Source organism: Terrapene carolina, unplaced genomic scaffold (genome assembly GCF_002925995.2).
Source record: "Terrapene carolina triunguis isolate 2854851 unplaced genomic scaffold, T_m_triunguis-2.0 Scaffold238, whole genome shotgun sequence".
Taxonomy (NCBI): Eukaryota; Metazoa; Chordata; order Testudines; family Emydidae; genus Terrapene; species Terrapene triunguis.
The window spans coordinates 7,775,022-7,794,140 of record NW_020664589.1 but is presented as its reverse complement, the minus strand read 5'-3'; the positions used below and the strand labels follow the sequence as shown (position 1 = coordinate 7,794,140).

The window sequence follows — 19,119 nt, the reverse complement described above, 5'->3', positions numbered from 1 at the left end:
ACAGAAGATCAAAAAGCCAAAACGCCATTACTGAGAAAAAGTACGGAAGAAAAGGAAGTGGGGCTCACTTTAAAAATGGATGCTGTATAAAACTTTGACCGGTTTCTTCGGTTCTTTGCCCACGATATTGTAACAGATTTTATTTTCATCCTGGGCTTTATTTTTACACAAATAGCTTAGCTGTGACATGCTAGCACCGCTGGTTAGCATTCAGCATCCCTGCTGACATCACATGCCAGCTAGTCAGATAACTGTCCACTCATCTTTATCTCATCCTTTGAATTGAGTCATCCTTTTAGAAACACTTTCAAAGCTTTTTCCCTCAGCTTCACAATCCATGGGAGGATGCTACTCCTGGTTATTCCTTGGCTTTCCCAAAGTGCTATGGGCTCTACATATAAAGCTGTATTGGCTATATCATTAGCAAAAGTGCAAATAAAAAGAGAAAACTGAGACTAAAGTATAAGCACTGGCTATCTCAGCAGCTCCACTGAAGCCACAATATGTAGTAGTCAGATGTTAGGATCTCCATAATCAGGGCTGATGTGGCTCTTAAAAGGTCTATGTTTGGGGTGGAAAAAGCCATACCCTTAAAAAAAGTTAAGATTTAATTTAATCCAAAAATGCATTAACAGACCCCATAACAGCACCTTGTTTAGATTAAGAATGCATTATTGCACGTTTATTCCTAACTGGAAAACCTGTCCACTTACTCATCAATGTGTATTTGCAGTAGAATACTCGAGCCCCCAGTGTATTCTTCTGAATGGAGTTTGTGTTGGATGGGCCATTTCTGAAGGGACAGAGTGGCTCCCCAACTTCAGTTTTTAAATCACATTTGTAATGCAATATGTACAGTGAGCTGGTTCTCCCACCCACCAGAGAATTAACTGTCGAGAACATGATTGCCTAGCACATTTGGCATGTGCCAGTTCCTCACTTCTCTGCCATTTAACGTGTGGAAGTAGAAATTATTTTCGGACATCCTAAAACCATAGATCATACAACATGGATTATCTTATTGGCAGTGCATTTCCATTTCCACTGGCTGGAGCGCTAGGCTTGCAAGATGCCTGCCACTAACAGTAGTCAGACCATTACTGCTTTGGGTATGTAGCAAGAAGGGTAGGAAAGGAATGCTAGAGAGGAGGATTTGGTATTAGTGGAAGAGGGATACTATATTTTCATGTTCTCTTTGAAAGGAAACCAGTCCCAGACATCAAAGCAGGTAGCTCTTTTTACCCCCACTTCCAAGATTTTCGCAGTTAGCAATGGCAGAGATGGTTGGGGGAGGAAAAACCAAGTGATCTTCAATCAATTCTTTAAAATTCATTTATTAAGAGCTCTGCGATCTCAACTCCAGTCCAAAAGAGAAATGAATCAACATTCTAAAACCAAACTCCACTGCATCCTGTTCCAGTCTTTATTGAAAGGACAAAGCTCCCAGTGGTTCCAATTCTCCAGTCCCTGGAGACTTGAGTTCTGCAACTGTCATTCACCAAATCCAATCCCTAGTGGGTTTGTGATCTGAGAGGTGTTAGCATATTTACATGATGGAACCCCACACTGCCATTCTTCTGTAGAAGCGCCCTCAACACTGAATGTCCAGATCTCTTCATGAAGATTAAGGCCTGGTATCTGGTAGCTGCAGTCTATATGCCTTCCTGACTGATTCAGCTGCTTAGGCAGCAGTCTCATTGATGCTACACATCCTAGCCAGAAGCAAGAGGCCACCCGCAACAGAGGCGATATGGCTCAATATAAAAAGAGGGGAGACTCGTGCTGCAGTAGAGGCTAGTCACAGAATTCTTTCAGGGGTTCTCCCACCTTTTCATTCCACAAGAATGAGCTCCTCTGATGGCCCCTCCCACTTCCCCACCTTTCATGACACTTCATAATTTCCAGCGTAGGTGTCACACAGCATGTGTGTATATGCATTATATAAATATCTACTTTACCCACACACACTATAGGTCTCTCTTCACATTGATATTACACACTCCAGAGAACACAACTGCAAACAATTTAGAAGTCCTAATAGTTCCAGAAAGGGGTGGGTGGGTGTGTGTGTGTGTGTGTGTGTGGCAAATAAGCCACCCAGCATCCCTAAGAAAGCTCCAGATTCCTTGTGTGTAACACTATCCCATAATAAGCCCATATCCTTAAAGAGGAATAATTAGCTTTTTGCAATGTTTTGCTCCCCTCCACACACCCAGTCTGCAGTCCCAGCGTTGGGAAGCTCAGGTTGCTCCCTTTCCACGGAGTAGTATTAGTACAGTAACATTTTCTCGGAAAGTGCTGCCTTGGTCCAGGGGAATCGGCCCCTCGTGCTGTGTTCTTCCACTTGTGCCGGGGCTCTGCTGAACCATTTACCGCTTTCTTGGCCTTCTCCCTGCTTTTCATCACCCCTGAAGAAGCCACCCTGGAGGAGGGGAAAAAAAAGTGTTTCAGAAGAAAATAAAGCTTCGGGCACCTGAGAACTACACCAGCAATTCTCACCAGCAGCCCAGGCGTCGCTCTCTCTATATAAACCAACGGACAGGAATCTCTCAACATTACCTACGTTGCCTTACCCAATTTTCCGTCACTTTTTATTGTTACTATTTTGCAAGACATGTATCTTCTCTGGAGACAATGCTGCTGTGGTTGAAGCCAACCAACAAGGGCAGGAATTCACTGAAAATCCATTGCCTTTGATATCCCCTCTAGCATTTGATTCTCTAATCCGTTGAGCCACAGCCCAAGCCTATACATCACTGGCTCTCAGCCAGGCAGGTACTAACAGGTGCTGGGGGAGCAGGGTATCACAACCACCCTGCCATGCCCATATTGCTAAGTGTGAGAGAGGTCCTGGAAGGAGCAGGGTGACAGGATATGGTGTACTGGTAGGGAAGAAGAAGTTGAGAACCATTGCTACAGTGCACGTTCATGGTCTCTGCCGTCACTAGCCAGCTCAACCCAGTAGAATGTGTGGCAGAAGTCCTGAGGATTTTGGCTCATAAGAACCAGCGTACCTGCAGGAATCACAGAAGCATTGACAGAGAGTGGTTCAAACACAAGGCAAGTGATTAAAGTCCAATCATTTATCTAAAGGAAGTACCCATACAGGAAGGGATGCCTTGGGAAATGATCTAATTCCAGGTTATAATGAAACAAAGAATCCGAGATTGGAACCATTTTAATCTAGCCTTCAAACTGTTCTAATACTAGTCAGCACTGAGATAGTTCTATTTGTGTTACAGTACTGCCCAGAGGCGCCAAAAATTAGATCAGGACGAGATCCCATCGTGCAAAGATTTGACAGACAATAGCCAGTCCTGGCCCAAAAGAGCTTACAAACAGAAGAAAGGATGAGAGCAAAAGAAGAATTATCCCCATTTTACAGACGGGGAACTGAGGCACAGGGAGATACACTAACTTGATCAGTGGCAGATCTAGGAACTGAACCCAGAGTCCCAATGCAGTGCATTAACCACAAGACCATCCTTCCACTATGGCACCAGCTGCTTCTCTTTCAGAATGTTCTTTCGCCAGAGTTTCTAAACATAGATGGTTGTCACAGCTTCTTGCCAAATCTCAGTGTAAAGACTATTGCTAATCCATTTGGGTTTCTCAAGCTTCATTTTAAAAAAGCGTGCTTAAAAAGGGTTTGGACAAACAGATCTGTAAGCAGGAGCCAGCGCAACAATGCCAACTTCCTACCCTAAAATGTTTCTGGTTCCAGCTGTCTCAAGAAGGAACCACCCACAAGCCACCCCAACCGATGTAAGAAAGCAAAAGTGGCAGATTGCAGTGAAGGCTCAAGACTAAAAAGAGAGAAGACAACATCACAATTACAAATGCTTCTAAAAAATCTCCTTCTATTCCAAACATTCTTAGCTGTACAGCTCTTTGGTTGAAGTCTTTTCCTGGGGTGGAGGAAAGGATATTGAGGTAGCTTGTTAGTAAAACTGCTTATTGAAAATTTTCTAATAGAATCTTTTTTCTTGCAAAGAAGAGTACATTGCTAACTAACCAAGGACAAGACCAAAATTTAGACATGCTGCAACTGAATGTATTTTAATCTTTGTTTATACTGAAGAGAACAGCAATACAGTGTGTGTCTCAGCTAGACAATTGACACGCTAGAGGCTACTGGCTTTTATTGAAGTTCCAAGCAAAGCGGTTGATTAAAAAAAAACAAAACAAAAAAAACAGTAAGCTTGTGCGTTTGAATGTTCTTAATGCTTTGATTAACCCTTTTTGTGTTAAATATTTTCCTTTCTGCATTCTCTTGAGGATTTTAACCAAAATAAAAAGGAAAAATCTATACTATAGATCATGCCAATGGCTATAGTCCAGAATCCAACATACTGGATTAAAGCATACTGAGTCCTATTAAAGTTATTCAGGGGAAATCAGGGTAATGATAAAAACCAGAAGTCATCCCCCATATCAACCTGGGACTTTATCAGTACAATTTGACAGTGGGACCATAAAACCTTTTTATACTGCGCAAATATTATGCAGGCCCATCTGGTGCATTTTCCTGCTTTGAGCAGGGGGTTGGACTAGATGACCTCCTGAGGTCCCTTCCAACCCTGATATTCTATGATTCTAACACCACCAGTGTCAGAAGATTACCTTGAGTAACAGACAAGTTTTTCAGAATATCGATCCAACAGCCTTCTCCATTGTAAAGAGAGACAATCTGCCTCCCACATGGTAATTTGATGTATATTCAATGTTATCTTTTTATTCTATTGCAGAATAATGTACTCCCTCCCATTTTATTTATTGGTATCTTCTGACTCATTAACATGCATAAAGTTCCTTATTTAGCATAAGGAGAGCCAGGTAAAAATGCTGCTAGCCTCCCTCTCCTGCCCATACACAATGCACACACATGCAGACACATGAGACTCCTGAAGGAAGTTCCAACCCTCTTGCTTGGCGTTGCACCCTTGACCCGCTCATGTGCCCATACTTGCTGTTGTTTCCTATATAGTTTGATTAAACAAAAATGTGTTGATAGGCTCTGTGCTCAGTGCGATCTCTCCTCTCTCCAAAAAAAGAGGGAACAAGAGGAGTTCTTTTTCTCCCGGGGGGGGGGGGGGGGGGCGCTTTTTTTCCACCGCGTTTCTATTTGTGGGAGGACTGGGCACAGAGCAAGTCTAGAGGACATGTTGGTAAGAATGCCCAGGTCTTGGCTACATTATTGCTTCCGCCATCACAACTCCAGTATACAGCGAGAGATCTCCCTCTTCCAAAAAAACAGTTCAGAAAAATGCTTATTAGGGCCCACAAAAGCTAGGGATTAATAGCATTGACTAAAGCCAGGCACTCTGCAATTCAGACTAGGCCTCTGACCTGCCACAGAACTTCACTTCTGATCTGCAAGGCCTTAGGTCAAAGACTCTCTAACTGCAGTCCATAGAGCACTTATCTGTCTCTAGGCAACAAATTACATTGAATGGCAGCTAAAATATATTAAATCATTTCCTTCTTCATTTTTCCCAAGGGAGCAATTCCTGGAGTTGCCTCAGAGCTAATAAGTAATGATCACAAGCAGGAGGAGGAAGTGATGCCTTATACCAGCGGTGCCCAACCTATGGCCCAACGGCCATACATGTCCCACCAGAGCATTTCATAAGGCCTGAGGCCTGCTTCAACACAATATAATAACAACCGATTCATTAGCACTGTTGTCATGTTTACATCATTTTAGTTTACACAAGTCTGTAAACAGACAATACTGTACATAGAAACAACCTAATACATATGAAACAAGCAGAACTTAAACTATAAATCAATACGGGGACTTTAAATCTTATTAAAATATGTAGAATTTGTTTGTCCTCCACCAGGTTGTGCTTAAGTTTGTGTGGTCCTCTTGTGTAATAGGGCTGGGCCCCACTGCCCTATACATTTGTAATATGTGGTCAAAAATTATGGAATAGTTTGTTTCCCTCTACCCTAGTTAATCCAGATTTATCAAGCAAGAATTGCTAAGTATGCAGAAGTTTTTCCACCTTTCACAGCTCTGTTTCATGACCCTCTCTTTTGCCTGGTCTTTTGTTTTATCGTCCTACCCGAGGAAAAATGACAAGAGGAAAAACTGGAAGGATAATAGCAGCTGACCTCCATGAGTCAAGTCTTTGATATTGCAAACTGGAATGAAAGTTGATCTGCCATCAAGCAAGGAAGCTGAACTCAGCATGAGAAAAAGCTTTATAGCGGTTTTCTTTCCTTAATGGAGAACATAATGAATTAGTCTGTTGTGAAGCAAGGACTTGGGAGAGCGTGCAGAGGCAGAATGATAGGAACCTATGGATTCTGCAGTTTCCTCCTACCCCAGAGAGCTGCTCATCCCATTAGGCAAAGAGAACCAACTCAGGATACCACAAAATAAAGCAGAGGTGTCAATATGTCATCACAAATAAAGGTGATTTTAGTAGGGCCATTGTGGACAGCTGGGAGGAAGGAGGAAATCGAGGATACCACCTTCATAAGACAGTTTCATTTAATAAAACAGACTTAGGTTAACAAGTGCTTTCCTCCCAATCTCATCCTACTTTAGTGGGGTTCCTCCCCACCACCACCCGCACTCCACTTCAACTCGGATATGTAAAACAGCACTCAAGCATCTGACATTTACAAGCAAGGCCTGTTTCGCTAAAGAAATAATTCATTGCAGGGGAGAGAGAGCTGCAAGCTTCCACCCCCGCCACCCCAAACTACTGTATTGTTTACATTTTAGGATTTAGCCAAGTGTGTCTGCACCATCTCAGGCAGCACTCTTTAATCTAACAAAGTGGCAGCTAAGTGCCTACAAACTAACAGAACTCACTTTAGAAGTAGCATAGAGCAGAGTGACAAAAGTCACTTTTCGCTGCTGGAGACTGGCTGCTGACCCTGTCTGGAAGAAACAGACTGGTCTCTAGATTGGGTTCAGTTATACCCTCTCCTACACCAGTGCAATTCTTATTAATTTTGGTGAATCTGAGCAGAAAACAAGACCTATAATCTTTAAGGCTACTTTCTTCCATAAACACTTGAACTGAGATGTCCTCTGGTTAAGTAACTCCTTGTAAAACTACTAAAAGTAAATCCCTTGATATTTCCTACAGCCAAGACTTCCTAACTTACACTCTTGATTTAAGAGTTGAATTACGAGAGTTTACATGTGTAGGAAATGTGTGCCCTATGCTGTCTTTTTATGGCATAAAAAGGATCTCCTGGTTTCTTTCTTCTGCCTAATACTGGCCCATTTGAAATACTGCTGAGTGGTTTCACGTATATTAATTTTTGTCGTTATCACCAACAGCATATGTGCATTTATGTTTACAGACAGCGAGAGCTCATAAAGCAGGGGCAGGGCCGGCTCCAGGCACCAGCTGAGCAAGCTGGTGCTTGGGGCGGCAGATTGTTGCAGGCAGCATTCTGCCCAATCCTAGGGTGGCACGGCCGCTTTTTTTTGGGGGGGGTTGGGGAGGGGGGTTCTTGTTCCGCTCCGGCCGCCCTGTAGGGGGGGCGGCGGCGCGGAGAACCAGAGCGCCCGGCAGGGCAGTTCCTCTTCCTTCCCTTCCCACCGACGGGAGCCCTCGCGGTAGGCGGCAGGAGGCGGCGCGGCAGGAGGGGCCGCGTGGCAGCGCCCCTGCTGTAGCCCTGGCCGCCCCCTTCTCTCTCTCTCCCGCTCCCTCCCCCTCTTCCCCCCCAGCCGGTCCCTCTGCATCTGCGCTCCGGCCGCGCCGCAGGGTTTTTTTTTTTTTTTTTTTTTTTTCGTTTTTGCCCCCCCGGTTTTTTTTTTTTTTGCTTGGGGCGGCCAAAAAGCCAGAGCCGGCCCTGAGCAGGGGTCCCCAACGTGGTGCTCGCGGGTGCCATGGCGCCCGCCGGGGCATCTAAGTGCACCCACGTACTGGCCGGCAGACGAGCATCCGCCAAATTTTGGCGGCATTTCGGCGGCGACGCCTCTGGATGACGCCGCTTGTCGGCGGATGCTCGTCCGCCGCCATGGTCCTCCGTGGCTCGTCGTCTGGCACCCGCCAGACAAAAAAGGTTGGGGACCACTGTCATAAAGCTATCACTGAAAACATGTGGGCCAGAAAGCAGAAGGTAAAGTATTTGTGCTACAATATTAGGTCACAACTCTGACATTTTCCTGGAATATTTGAGCAATGCAAGGAGGACTGGCAAGGTGACCTCAGAGTACATTAAACCCAAGCTGCAGCTCTCCCTTGGCTCAGGAGTAGAGGGGATGTTGAATCTACATATCAGGACATTTCTGCAGCAAGTAAGGATAAAAAGCAAGCACGATTGGTTTTAAAAAAATAGGAAAGCCAGGCAGTTTTTATACACCATAAAAAAAAAGGGGGTACATTTTTGCTTTGCACCTGTAAAATCAAACTGAAAACAACAAAACATGGTGAAGAGATCAGTTTATAGCCTTCTATCTTCTGCCATAGATACTCCTTATTTTTCTGACGCTATCACATGAAAAAGCCATCACACACACACAGCTGGTATAGTCAGTCAGGATACCGACAACCACACAGCCATTTGTGCTCACGTAAGCCTTGATATTTTTCAGCTGAAACAATATTTGTTTAATGTTTATTAACACAAAAATAGGACAGGCAAGGGCAAATTTACCGTTATGTTCCACCTACCAAAAAACCACCTACTATGCTTTTCAAAAATGCATAACCTTTCATTCCTGATGTAGCTGGCGAATGAAGAACGAGAATCTCCTAGAGAGCCTCTGCCAGATGGCCAAGGGAATGGAACAGACCCATGAGTCAGAGGAAGAGAATTCCAGCAGAGCTGAGGGGAAGCTACCCACAATGATGTAATAATGGAAAGTCCCAGAGCAAACATTGGAGTCCCTTAATCTAACAAAAGCTCGCAAGAAAAGTTCTCAGATTGTCAGGTTTCCAATGCTCCACCGGCTTTCCTGTGGCTGAGATGCAGATGGCTTAAGACACCTGAGTCACTCTGCTAGGCTTGCTCAAACTTATCCCTAGCAGATCTGCCCTTTTACATCTTGAAATGGATTCTTTAAGATTTGCAAATTTAGTACTTGTGGAAGGTGTGTGATTACCAGCCCTAGAAGCTGTGGATGAGCAAAGACTTCCAAAGAGATGCAGCTGGTGCAGTGTCAGTGCAAGATTTCACCACACCGCTCAAGCCAAACCTGAATGTGCCTCCCCACAAAAAGAAATTAGCCAAGTCTTCATGCTTTTTTAATCCTGGGCCCCTCTGGCAAGTCTTCCAATTAGGGAGGTGGTTTTCTGGTGTTGACATTTGTTCACTGGGACCCAGATTGAGACCATTTTCTTACATATAGGCCATTAACCACCATTAAATTAGAATGGCTTTGAATCCAGCTACTTGGGTGTGACTAAAATTAGTGATCTAGATTTTTTTGTTCCTGTGGCCCATTACCAGTTCCACGAACCCCAATCTACTCTAAGCAGCTGACCAGAGCCAAGATCTCTATTGTAACACCTAGAGCAGCGGTCCTCAAACCTTAGCAACCCAAGGACCCCCATTTTGATTTAAATTTTTTCCTAGACCCCCAAACCAGCTTCTAATTTTCCCCAGGGGAGCTCAACCCCCGTTCAGCCCCAGGCCCTGCCCACACTTCACCTCTTCCCCCAAGGCCCCAACCACCACCCCCGCCCCACCCCTGCCCCTCCTCCTCCGTCCCCCTCCCCCGAGCACTCCCTGTCCCCACTCCCAGAGCCTCCTGCACACTGCTGAACAGCTGTTCCGCAGCATGCAGGAGGCTCTGACTCCTCCCCCTCCCTCCCAATCAGTGGGGCCAGCAGCCCTGGACATGACTCGCGGACCCCCTGGAGTACCCTTGCGGACCCCAGTATGAGAACTGCTGTCCTAGAGGGCAAGCACTGGATTAAGATGACTTTATAGACTTGCATAGCAGAAAGATATAGACAAGGGATGTAAATATCGGTTAAAAAGTTAACCAGTTAAACTATTACAATTATATCATTTAACTGTTAACCGAGGTCGCTCCAGTGGGCCGGTGCAGGGTGGACGGGGCTGCTTCAGCCTGGGTCCTACCGGCCGGCCGGGCTGCCGGGGATGGGGTCCCGCCTACCTGCCACAGGTGGGGCTGCTCCAGCCCACCCAGTCTGCTGTGGCCAGGGTCCTGCTGGCTGGCCGGGGTCAGGGGCTGCTCTGGTGTGGCTGGGGTCCCGCTGCGGCCGGGGCTGGGGTCCCTCTGGCCCGGCCAGCCTGACGGGGCCCGGGCTGCTCTGGCCCATCGGCCTGGTGTGCCGCTGGGGTTAACGGTTAAAGTCCGGTTAACGGTAAGCCTAATGCTTACCGGTTAACTGGTTAACCTTTTACATCCCTACTATAGACCCAGTTTCAGAAAGGGGAATGGCATTGCAGAATTGACTCCCAAGTAATTCACATCAGTTACACAGGAGGTACTTACACCTGTTTCAGCTTTACTCTTTAAATATCTGTCGAACTTTGATTTCTCTTAAGAATGACTAGGACATAACAGCTGAAGAAAGAAGTTACAATGAGAAATAAATTCCCTTCACTGTTATACCATGATCAAGAAGACAGGTTTGCAAGACATTACATACACTATTGTTCCTCACAGCTATAATTTATTGGGTAGGTGCAAGACATTCTACAAGAAGTTTTCCCCTTGATGCTCAAAAAGGAACACTATCAAATGCATTTTAAATCTGGTCAATTTATAGACCTAGAACTGTTGTAATACAATACAGAATGGTCTTGAATTATTTTAAAGTCCATTATTTCTGAGAACTTTAAAAAGTAGGCTGCCTTGTTCAGCAGTTCCCTCAATAAACCTCATTTCCAGAGCTGTGCAGACATCAGTGAGGTTGGTGATAATACAAAAATGTGTTTTGACATGCAAAGGCGTTTTATATTAATTTCAGTTCCATTCAAAACTGGATGAGGAAAGTGCTTGACAAATTGGAGAGAAATTAATTGATAGGAAGATTCCTGAGCTTGTAAGATTACAAAAAACAAAGTGTACAAAATGCCTAACTACTGAAAACATTAATTGGAACTGCTCGTTTATAATTATAAACAGCTCCTTTCTACAATCCAAGAAGGGAAGAAAAGAAGTGGGTAATAATCCAGCTATCAAATATGGAAGACTATTTAGTCTGAATTAGATCTCGAAGAATGAACCAAATATAGAAAAGAATATTTACATCTAACTAGCTCAAATATTTAGTCCTCTATTTACACTTGTTTTACTTTGGTGTTTAGTGTACAGTGAAGTTGCATACAACTAATTTGATACCAGTGTATGTTGGACGTGTAATACATGTCCTGAGATAGTCAGTCACATGTCATGTCAACCCACCTTTGGATATGAAAGTACTGCTGAACGTCAATTTTGCCAGTGAACATTCAAAAGTAGTTTTATTCATGTTATTCAGTGCCTTGAACTAGTTCACGAGCACTTGAGACCATTCAAAAGTTAGCTTTTAAACCAATGGATCCAGGCGACATCTCTATTAAATAGAAACATTTGAAAAAGTATGAAGAAAGACACGTAGCTAACATGACACTCTTGGTTACCACAGCCTTGGCAAGCAAAATGGAGTCTTATGATACTATGACGTACAGTTTAAAAAACTTACCATGGGCACTAGCCAAGAGAGCTTCTTCTGCAAGTTTCCTGATCTCCTCCAAGTGACAGCTACATACTAGCTGTGTTGCTAAACAAAATAGGAAACCCACATACCTCAGTGTGTGCTGCATAGTTAAAAAAACTTTCAAAGACCCTGGGAAAATCACAGAATTTTAATTAATGGTGGCTAAATTCATACAGTGTGTTTACTGTAATCCATACCGGCCCACACCTACTCTGTTACTTATAAACACACACTCCGCACTATACTCTTTACAGGGTTACAAAACAACCTTTACTTTAATACAGTGGCTTTTATTTCCTCACCATTTGGTGATACTTGAGGAGTAAGGGCATGCCTGGGCAGCCCAGACTGGATTTAAAATACAAGGTAAGAGAGAAGATAAGCAGCAGTGGAGCACTAGAGATAATTAGCACATACACATAGCACATATACTGTGAATCTGTACAACCAATTATCCTTTGGCCCTCACCAAGCCCGGGTAACCTCCTCACACCCAGTGCTAGCTTCACAAATCCCAGCACCCATCAGCAGCCATGTGGTTTTGGTTTTCATTTTTTTTCCTGGCTACAGTCTCCTAGAATCATAGACGTGTAGGACCGGAAGGGACCTCGAGAGGTCATCTAGTCCTGTCCCCTGTACTCAAGGCAGGACTACGCAATAGCTAGACCATCCCTGACAGGTGTTGTCTAACTTGTTCTTAAAAGCCAGTAATAATGGAGATTCCGCAACCTCCCTAGGCACTTTGTTCCAATGCTTAACTACCCTGACAGGAAGCTTTTCCTAATGTGCAACCTAAACCTCTCTTGCTGCAATTTAGGTCCATTGCTTCTTGTCCTATCCTCAGGGGTTAATGAGAACAATTTCTCTCTCCTCCTTTTAACAACCTTTTATGTACCTGAAAACTTATCACGTCCCCTCTCAGTCTTCTCTTCTCCAGACTAAACACTTTTTTTCAATCTCCTTCATAGATATTTTTTCTAGACCTTTAATCGTATTTGTTGCTCTTCTCTGGACTTTCTCCAATTTGTCCACATCTTTCCTGAAATGTGGTGTCCAGTAATGGACACAATATTCCAGTTGAGACCTTATCAGCACAGAGTAGAGTGGAAGAAGTACTTCTTGTATTTTGCTTACAACAACTCCTGCTAATACATCCCAGAATGATGTTTGCTTTTTTGGGGGTGGGTGGGTGGGTGGGTAACAGTTACACTGTTGACTCATATTTAGCTTATGATCCACTATGACCCAAGTACTCCTTCCTAGGCAGTCATTTCCCATTTTCTGTGTGTGCAACTGATCATTTCTTCCTAAGTGGAGTACTTTGCATTTGTCCTTATTGAATTTCATCCTATTTACTTCAGAGCATTTCTCCAGTGTGTCCAGATCATTTTGAATTTTAATCCTATCCTCCAAGCACTTGCAATCCCCCCCAGCTTGGTATTGTCTGCAAACTTTATAAGTGTACTCTCTGCCATTATCTAAATCATTGACGAAGAGATTGACCAGAACCAGAACTGATCCCTACGGGCCCTTCCAACTAGACTGTGAACACTGCAAGCACCTAAGATGGTACTTCTTGAATGTTGTATTCAACTTGTTTAAGTCACTGAGACAGTTGGGGAATGACTCCAGATTGTCTAGTTATGCTGGAGACCAGCCTAATTAGAACTTGTCCATATCCCCACTTTACCTATATCTAGTCACCCAGTTGCTTTTATTCCTGTTAAACCAGGCCTGATTGTACTCTTGACTTTATGTCTCTCCTCCCTGCTCCTTCCAGCTGGGGAACAATTTCATTTATACAATAGCCAAAAGCTATGAAATGGACCAGTTTATAGGATGAAGCTATTGAAAAAGCATAAGCCAGAATTGCGGTTTAACACGGGACAAGCTAGTCACATTTTTCCACTGAAGTTTTGACCACTTTGAACAGCCTACCCTTGAAGGGATGCAATCTAGTCAGTTTCAAAGAGCAATTTAAGTAGTGGTTTCAAGTCTCACACCTGCCCCTAAATCTTCCTGCCAATTTTGGTAGTGTTGTGTTGTTGTTTCTTTTAAATAATTGAAAAAGGTTTTAAACTCATGTGGCCTGAAGGACGGTCAAACAAGAGAAACTGATATACATGGGAAAGTGGGGGTACATGACCCGTCAAATGCAGAGAACAAATCACAAGGAGAAATTATTTCTCAGATCTCAGTCAGATTAGGGATTACTCTGTTACAAAGAGCAGGTAAAAAATAAAATAAAATACAGACATGGGTGATGGAAGCTGCTGTCCCTTTAGGGAGACCACTCTATTGTACAAGCCTCTTGGAAAGGACCAGATTCTGTCCTTCACTTAGATGGACTGGGACAGATCTAAGGTTAGTGACAACCTTGAGACTTTCATGATGGAATCCAGCATCTATAGAAACTGTACTTCACTATCCCTGCTCCTTCCCTTTCCCCTCATTCCCAATATATCAAAGCATTCCTTGCTAACCTCCCCACCCCAGACCCGCACCCAATTTATGAGAAATAATTCAGAGCAGGATAATATGCAGCACTAAATTAAAGGCCACTGAGTTTGTGCCGATTAAAATTACATTCAGTACTTTTCAACTTGATGAATTTATGGCATATTCCATTACAGAAAAGTAGAAGCATTTCTGAACCTTAGCCCTGAGGCTGTCACGGAGTGTGGGGGAGTCAGGGAGGGCTGCACCCTCACTTCCTGCGATTCACTGTGACTCTCAGCCAGCCAGTAAAACAGAAGGTTTATTAGACGACAGGAACACAGTCCCAAGCAGGGCTTGTAGGTACAACCAGGACCCCGCAGCCAGTTCCCTCAGGGGGGCAAGGAGCTTAGACCCCAGACTTGGGGTTCCCTGCATCTTCCCAGCCAGCCCAAAACTGAAACCCCCTCCAGCCAACTCACTCCCCTTCCCCTGGGTCCTCCTCTAGCCTTTGTCCAGTTTCCCGGGCAAAGGTGTCACCTGGCCCCACCCCCCTTCTGGCTCAGGTATCATCCCTCAAATAAAGTCATCCCCTGCTATCCCATCCCCAATGCAGACAGTCCCAGTAAAACTAGACAATGTTCCCAGGTCAATCCGCCCCGCTCCCTACTGCGTCACAGTGTCACACTGGAGGGGGGAGGCAGCTTGGGTTGAGATCCAGCTTTATTTGTGATTATTCCAGACTACAACTCTCACAGGAAGAATTCTGATCTCATTTGCAACTGCCTTTGGGCCTGGCAGTCTAGTGGGAGCACAATACTCTGGCTAGGGGTGAGGAATAAGGGTCGCAGGGAGAAGTCCAGCTCCCCAGCCCAGACACTTGCTCAAAGCTGCACTATCAAAGCCACATGCTCAACCTCAAGGAAGGGAGGAAGGGTCACACATCACATGCTATAGCAATTCTCCAGTGGATGAAGAGAATAGCACCTAATGGCCACAGGGAAAGTATGCCTGTGTGGAATTCTCAGGGCAAGGGGCAGACAGGAACCCCTGGAAGAACATAGCACTAGTTATACGCTATAATACTCTAGTAAGGTGAGCTGATCTGGATCTTGCAATCTCTGATCTTAGAGATTTCCCAAGGATTGGCTCAAGTTAATTCTACTGCCATCAATGGGATGTGACATGACAGCTGGAGCCAGGGGTTTAATTCCCCCAAACACTGCTCAGCCCAGGCAAAGAATGTTTTCCCTATGTAAGCATTCGTAAGCAGCCAAAAATAGCACAGTTAAGTTACACCAGTGGGGCAGTGTCCCACAGTGGCTCTTAATCAAGATCAACGCTGTACTCTCATAACAACAACAACAAAATACAAAAACATCATCTCTCCAAGTCCAAATGCAGCCACTTGAGAATCAGGTACAGCTTTGGATGCACTGAAGCCTTGTCAGCACAGTAAGTAGTCTCAAACAAGCACAAAATATGAGGGGGAGATTTAGTAGCCATACCACCGACCTGCCCGTGTTTACTGGAGTATGCAGGGGACACAAGGAAGGCTAGCATTGCCATTGGCTGTGGCTACATCTGCAAGATTTTAGAGAGATGTCCAGGAAAAATCAGACATCTTGAAGCAGAAGGGATGAATTTGGGCTATAGTTTATAGAACGTGAGAACCATTAGCCTTTTCAGTCACCTTTATACAGCTATGAACCCACAGCGATAAACCAAGCTGATACTTCATCCTGGTACAGCATGCACATCTAAAAGCACTGTTTTAGAACAGAGGAGCATTTGGCCAAAGACACATTGTGTGTGTGGGGAGGGAGGAGGAAGGGAAGAGATCACCTTTTTTAATCTAGGGCTTGATTTTCAGATGTGCTGAGCATTCAGCTCCAGGGGAAGTTCATAGATCTTCAGTTGCTCAGCCCCTCAAAATTAGGGCATGTCTACACCTCAGTGTGTACCACAATGTCTACCTGGCAACTTTTACCCATGATAATGCATGGAAAACTAGTGTAAGTATGTCTATCAGAAGAGCAGCACACCTCAGCCTGCAGGGTAGACATGCCCTTAGGCTGCTAACTTTAGGAGTCCATAAATTTGAACGTTTAGTGCAAGATTTCGGTACGCATGTCATTTTTTGCACCATTAAGTATCCTACTAACTTGTTGCAAACTACTATAATATCCAGTTCTGAGGTGCATAGGTGTACCATAAGCTTCTTTAGTGGTTTAGATAGCTACTGAATTTGAGTCTAACTGTATTTTTACACACACAGGCTGATCTCAAATATGGGGGGTGGGGGTGGAGGGGGGGAAGAGAGGAGAGAACAAACCTCCTCAGAAGAAAAGTGCAAGCAGCCTGTCTTTCTAACACTAAGTTGTCAAAGCCAATGAGGAAAAGGAAAAAAGGTACTTACACAACTTCCACCTTCAAGTCATCTTCATCGTCCTAAGAGAGATGTAGGTAAGGGTTACCTGATGCCGGACAGAACTTGTACCCCGTAAGAACAAAGAACACAAACGTTGCCATTTCATCCAACAGCTGCAAGTAAAAACAGGAAATTGAAGATTGTTCTCGTGACCCCATATTGTCATGACACAACCTAATAAGGGCTTCTTGACCACTAAATATTGCATCCTATGAATGAAAGTAGAGATGCAACAAAGTGTCCCCCCACCTTACTGCTGTTAATCGCTGGACAAAGAATGTTAGCCCTCTGATTTTACTGCATTCCGTGTCATTTTAAATATAGTTAGAATTCCAAATGTCATTTCAGTACTTTTAAACAACTACAGCAAGACTTTGCTTTAAGGGAAAGAGATGCCCCCTACGTTGTTTGGCACCACCAACAGTTAATGTATTCCAAAGATCTCTGCATGGTGGCTTGGATTATACTTTAAGAAACCATGTATTTTAAAGTCACTAAGCAAATAAAGACTGTAGATGGAGAAGTGAAAGCTCATTTGACTGGCTCCCTGGGGTCTCAATTACCACAGGGCAACCCGTAGCCTAATTTTTTTTCCTTTGTACACTCTTGATTAATTTCCTTCAGACATTTTAAAATCAAAAAACAAAAATTCAATAATGTAATTACTTTCAGACGTCTCGCGTATAATCCAGCAACCTTGCAGGACAAGCATGAAGCTTAAAAACCCCAGCCTCTTTCCTTCCCCCATGCCCTCAGGAGTACCAGTGCTCAAGATTGGCAGAAATCAGATCTCAGCAGCAGGCTTTGAGAAGTTATATTACAATGTGGAAAAGCACCTCTGATTTTTTATTTAGTTACAGTTAAAAATGAATGAGAGAGAGAGAGAGCGCGTGCGCGGATAAAATTTTCCACTGGAATGGAACAGCAAACTTGACGACAATTGGAATGACCTGTGTGAAGTAAATGTAACATACAATCTATGGAAGGAGGAGAGGGGACAAGAGCAAGAGGGAGAATGATGGCATCATCTTTTTACTTATTCAATGGAGAAATATTTCAAGCAAAGAGTTACCTGGGAAATATGTCTCATTAGGGTTATGACACTATTTGACACATAAGACGAGTGACAATTCTGTGACTTGAAATCTAAATGACTCAACCTATTACTCACATATAAAAGAGAGTCCCTTACACTTCAGTGGGAACATACAAGAGTTTCCATAGAGTATCAAAATCAAGAGCATAGTCTATTACCCCTCTGGGTTATGAAAAAGGTTTGAAAGCAGGCAAGTGAAAACTACTAAGAGGTCAGTTCTCTCTTGGGATGTGTGCGCGCAGCTTCCATGGACTTCAACAAGACCTGCATGCATGTATCCCAAGGCACAATTTGCCCCCAAGCTTAATTTTTAGTATGTTTACACTATGTTGTTCTAAGCCCAACAGCGCAGTCAGCAAAGCTCAGTCTGTCTCTGGGGGAAAGTTAGTAAATATTACAAATAGCAGATCCAATTTAAAGACAGCCGGGGGAATACGGCCACTAGGGAAAGAAGACAAGTTATTTTCAGCTGGAAAAGTGAGAGGAGAGTTTTAACAGCCTGCCAAGGTGCCAGAGGATGGCATCACCATGATCTGAAAGTATCTGACTGTTCTCAACTTGCCTTTACTCTAAGGTACTTACAAACTCCTTTCTCAGCCAACCGTGGTGACTATTATCTGAGTGCCGCACAACTGGCGACACTGATCACCCCCAACACCCCTCAGGAGGGACATGTACAATCCCCGTTTTACAGGTGGGGAACTGAGGGACAGAGCAACTAAGTGACTTACCCAAGGTCACTAAGGATGCGAACCCTATTGCTAAGGACATTACAAATTAGACTGAACAGCACTTGGAGAAAGACTGTAAGGAACAGTTCTGCATGGCACTGGGAGGTGGATACAGTGGGCTAAGGGGTCTTTTTCCATCTCTGACTTCTGTGGCTATTCAGACATCCGGTTAAGCACATTAGCAGGCTATTGCCATTCAAATAATCAGCTACAAAATTTAGGCCATGTCTACACTACGGGCGCTGCAGCTATGTAGATGTTTCCTACAGATATAGAAGGGTTTTTTCCTGTCACTGAAGGTAATTCGCCTACCCACGTGGAGGTAGCTAGATCAACAAGCATTCTTCTGTGGACCTAGTTGCATCTATAGCGGTGGTTAGGTACAGTGCTATGCAACGTTCCTATGTCTGTCTACATTTTAAGTTATATATTTGCACTGAGGGCTGGTCTACAAGTTGTCCTCAAGCTTCAACACCAACATTTTGTAGGTGATTCACACCTCTTATAGCTATTGGTTCAGAACTTTGTGCAGTTTTAGGAAGACGGGCGAAAATCTGAATTTTTTTGAAAGCAAAGAATTTCAGTAAACTGATTTCTTCAGGACGGGGACCATTCTTACTGTCTCTCTACAATAACTAGCACAACAGGTCCCCCATTTCGTTTGGAGCCTCTAGATTCTCCTGAAATAATCTAATCTAAATAATAATCCACCGAAGTAGGTCCAGAATGGCTTTCTGACCCATTTTTATTCACTTCAAGCCCTGCTCACAGACA

At 44.0% G+C, this 19,119-nt stretch overlaps 1 protein-coding gene across 1 annotated transcript in view; it reads right to left on the bottom strand.

Moving 5' to 3' along the window:
• Window positions 1–1,327: 1,327 nt before the first annotated feature.
• GPR107 (G protein-coupled receptor 107) overlaps window positions 1,328–19,119 on the bottom strand; it is a 53,534-nt gene continuing 35,742 nt past the window's right edge. The window contains 3 exon segments of the mRNA XM_029912758.1: window positions 1,328–2,422; window positions 16,507–16,637; window positions 17,418–17,495. Of these exon segments, the coding sequence (XP_029768618.1) occupies window positions 2,107–2,422; window positions 16,507–16,637; window positions 17,418–17,495 (525 nt within the window). The 3' untranslated portion in view covers window positions 1,328–2,106.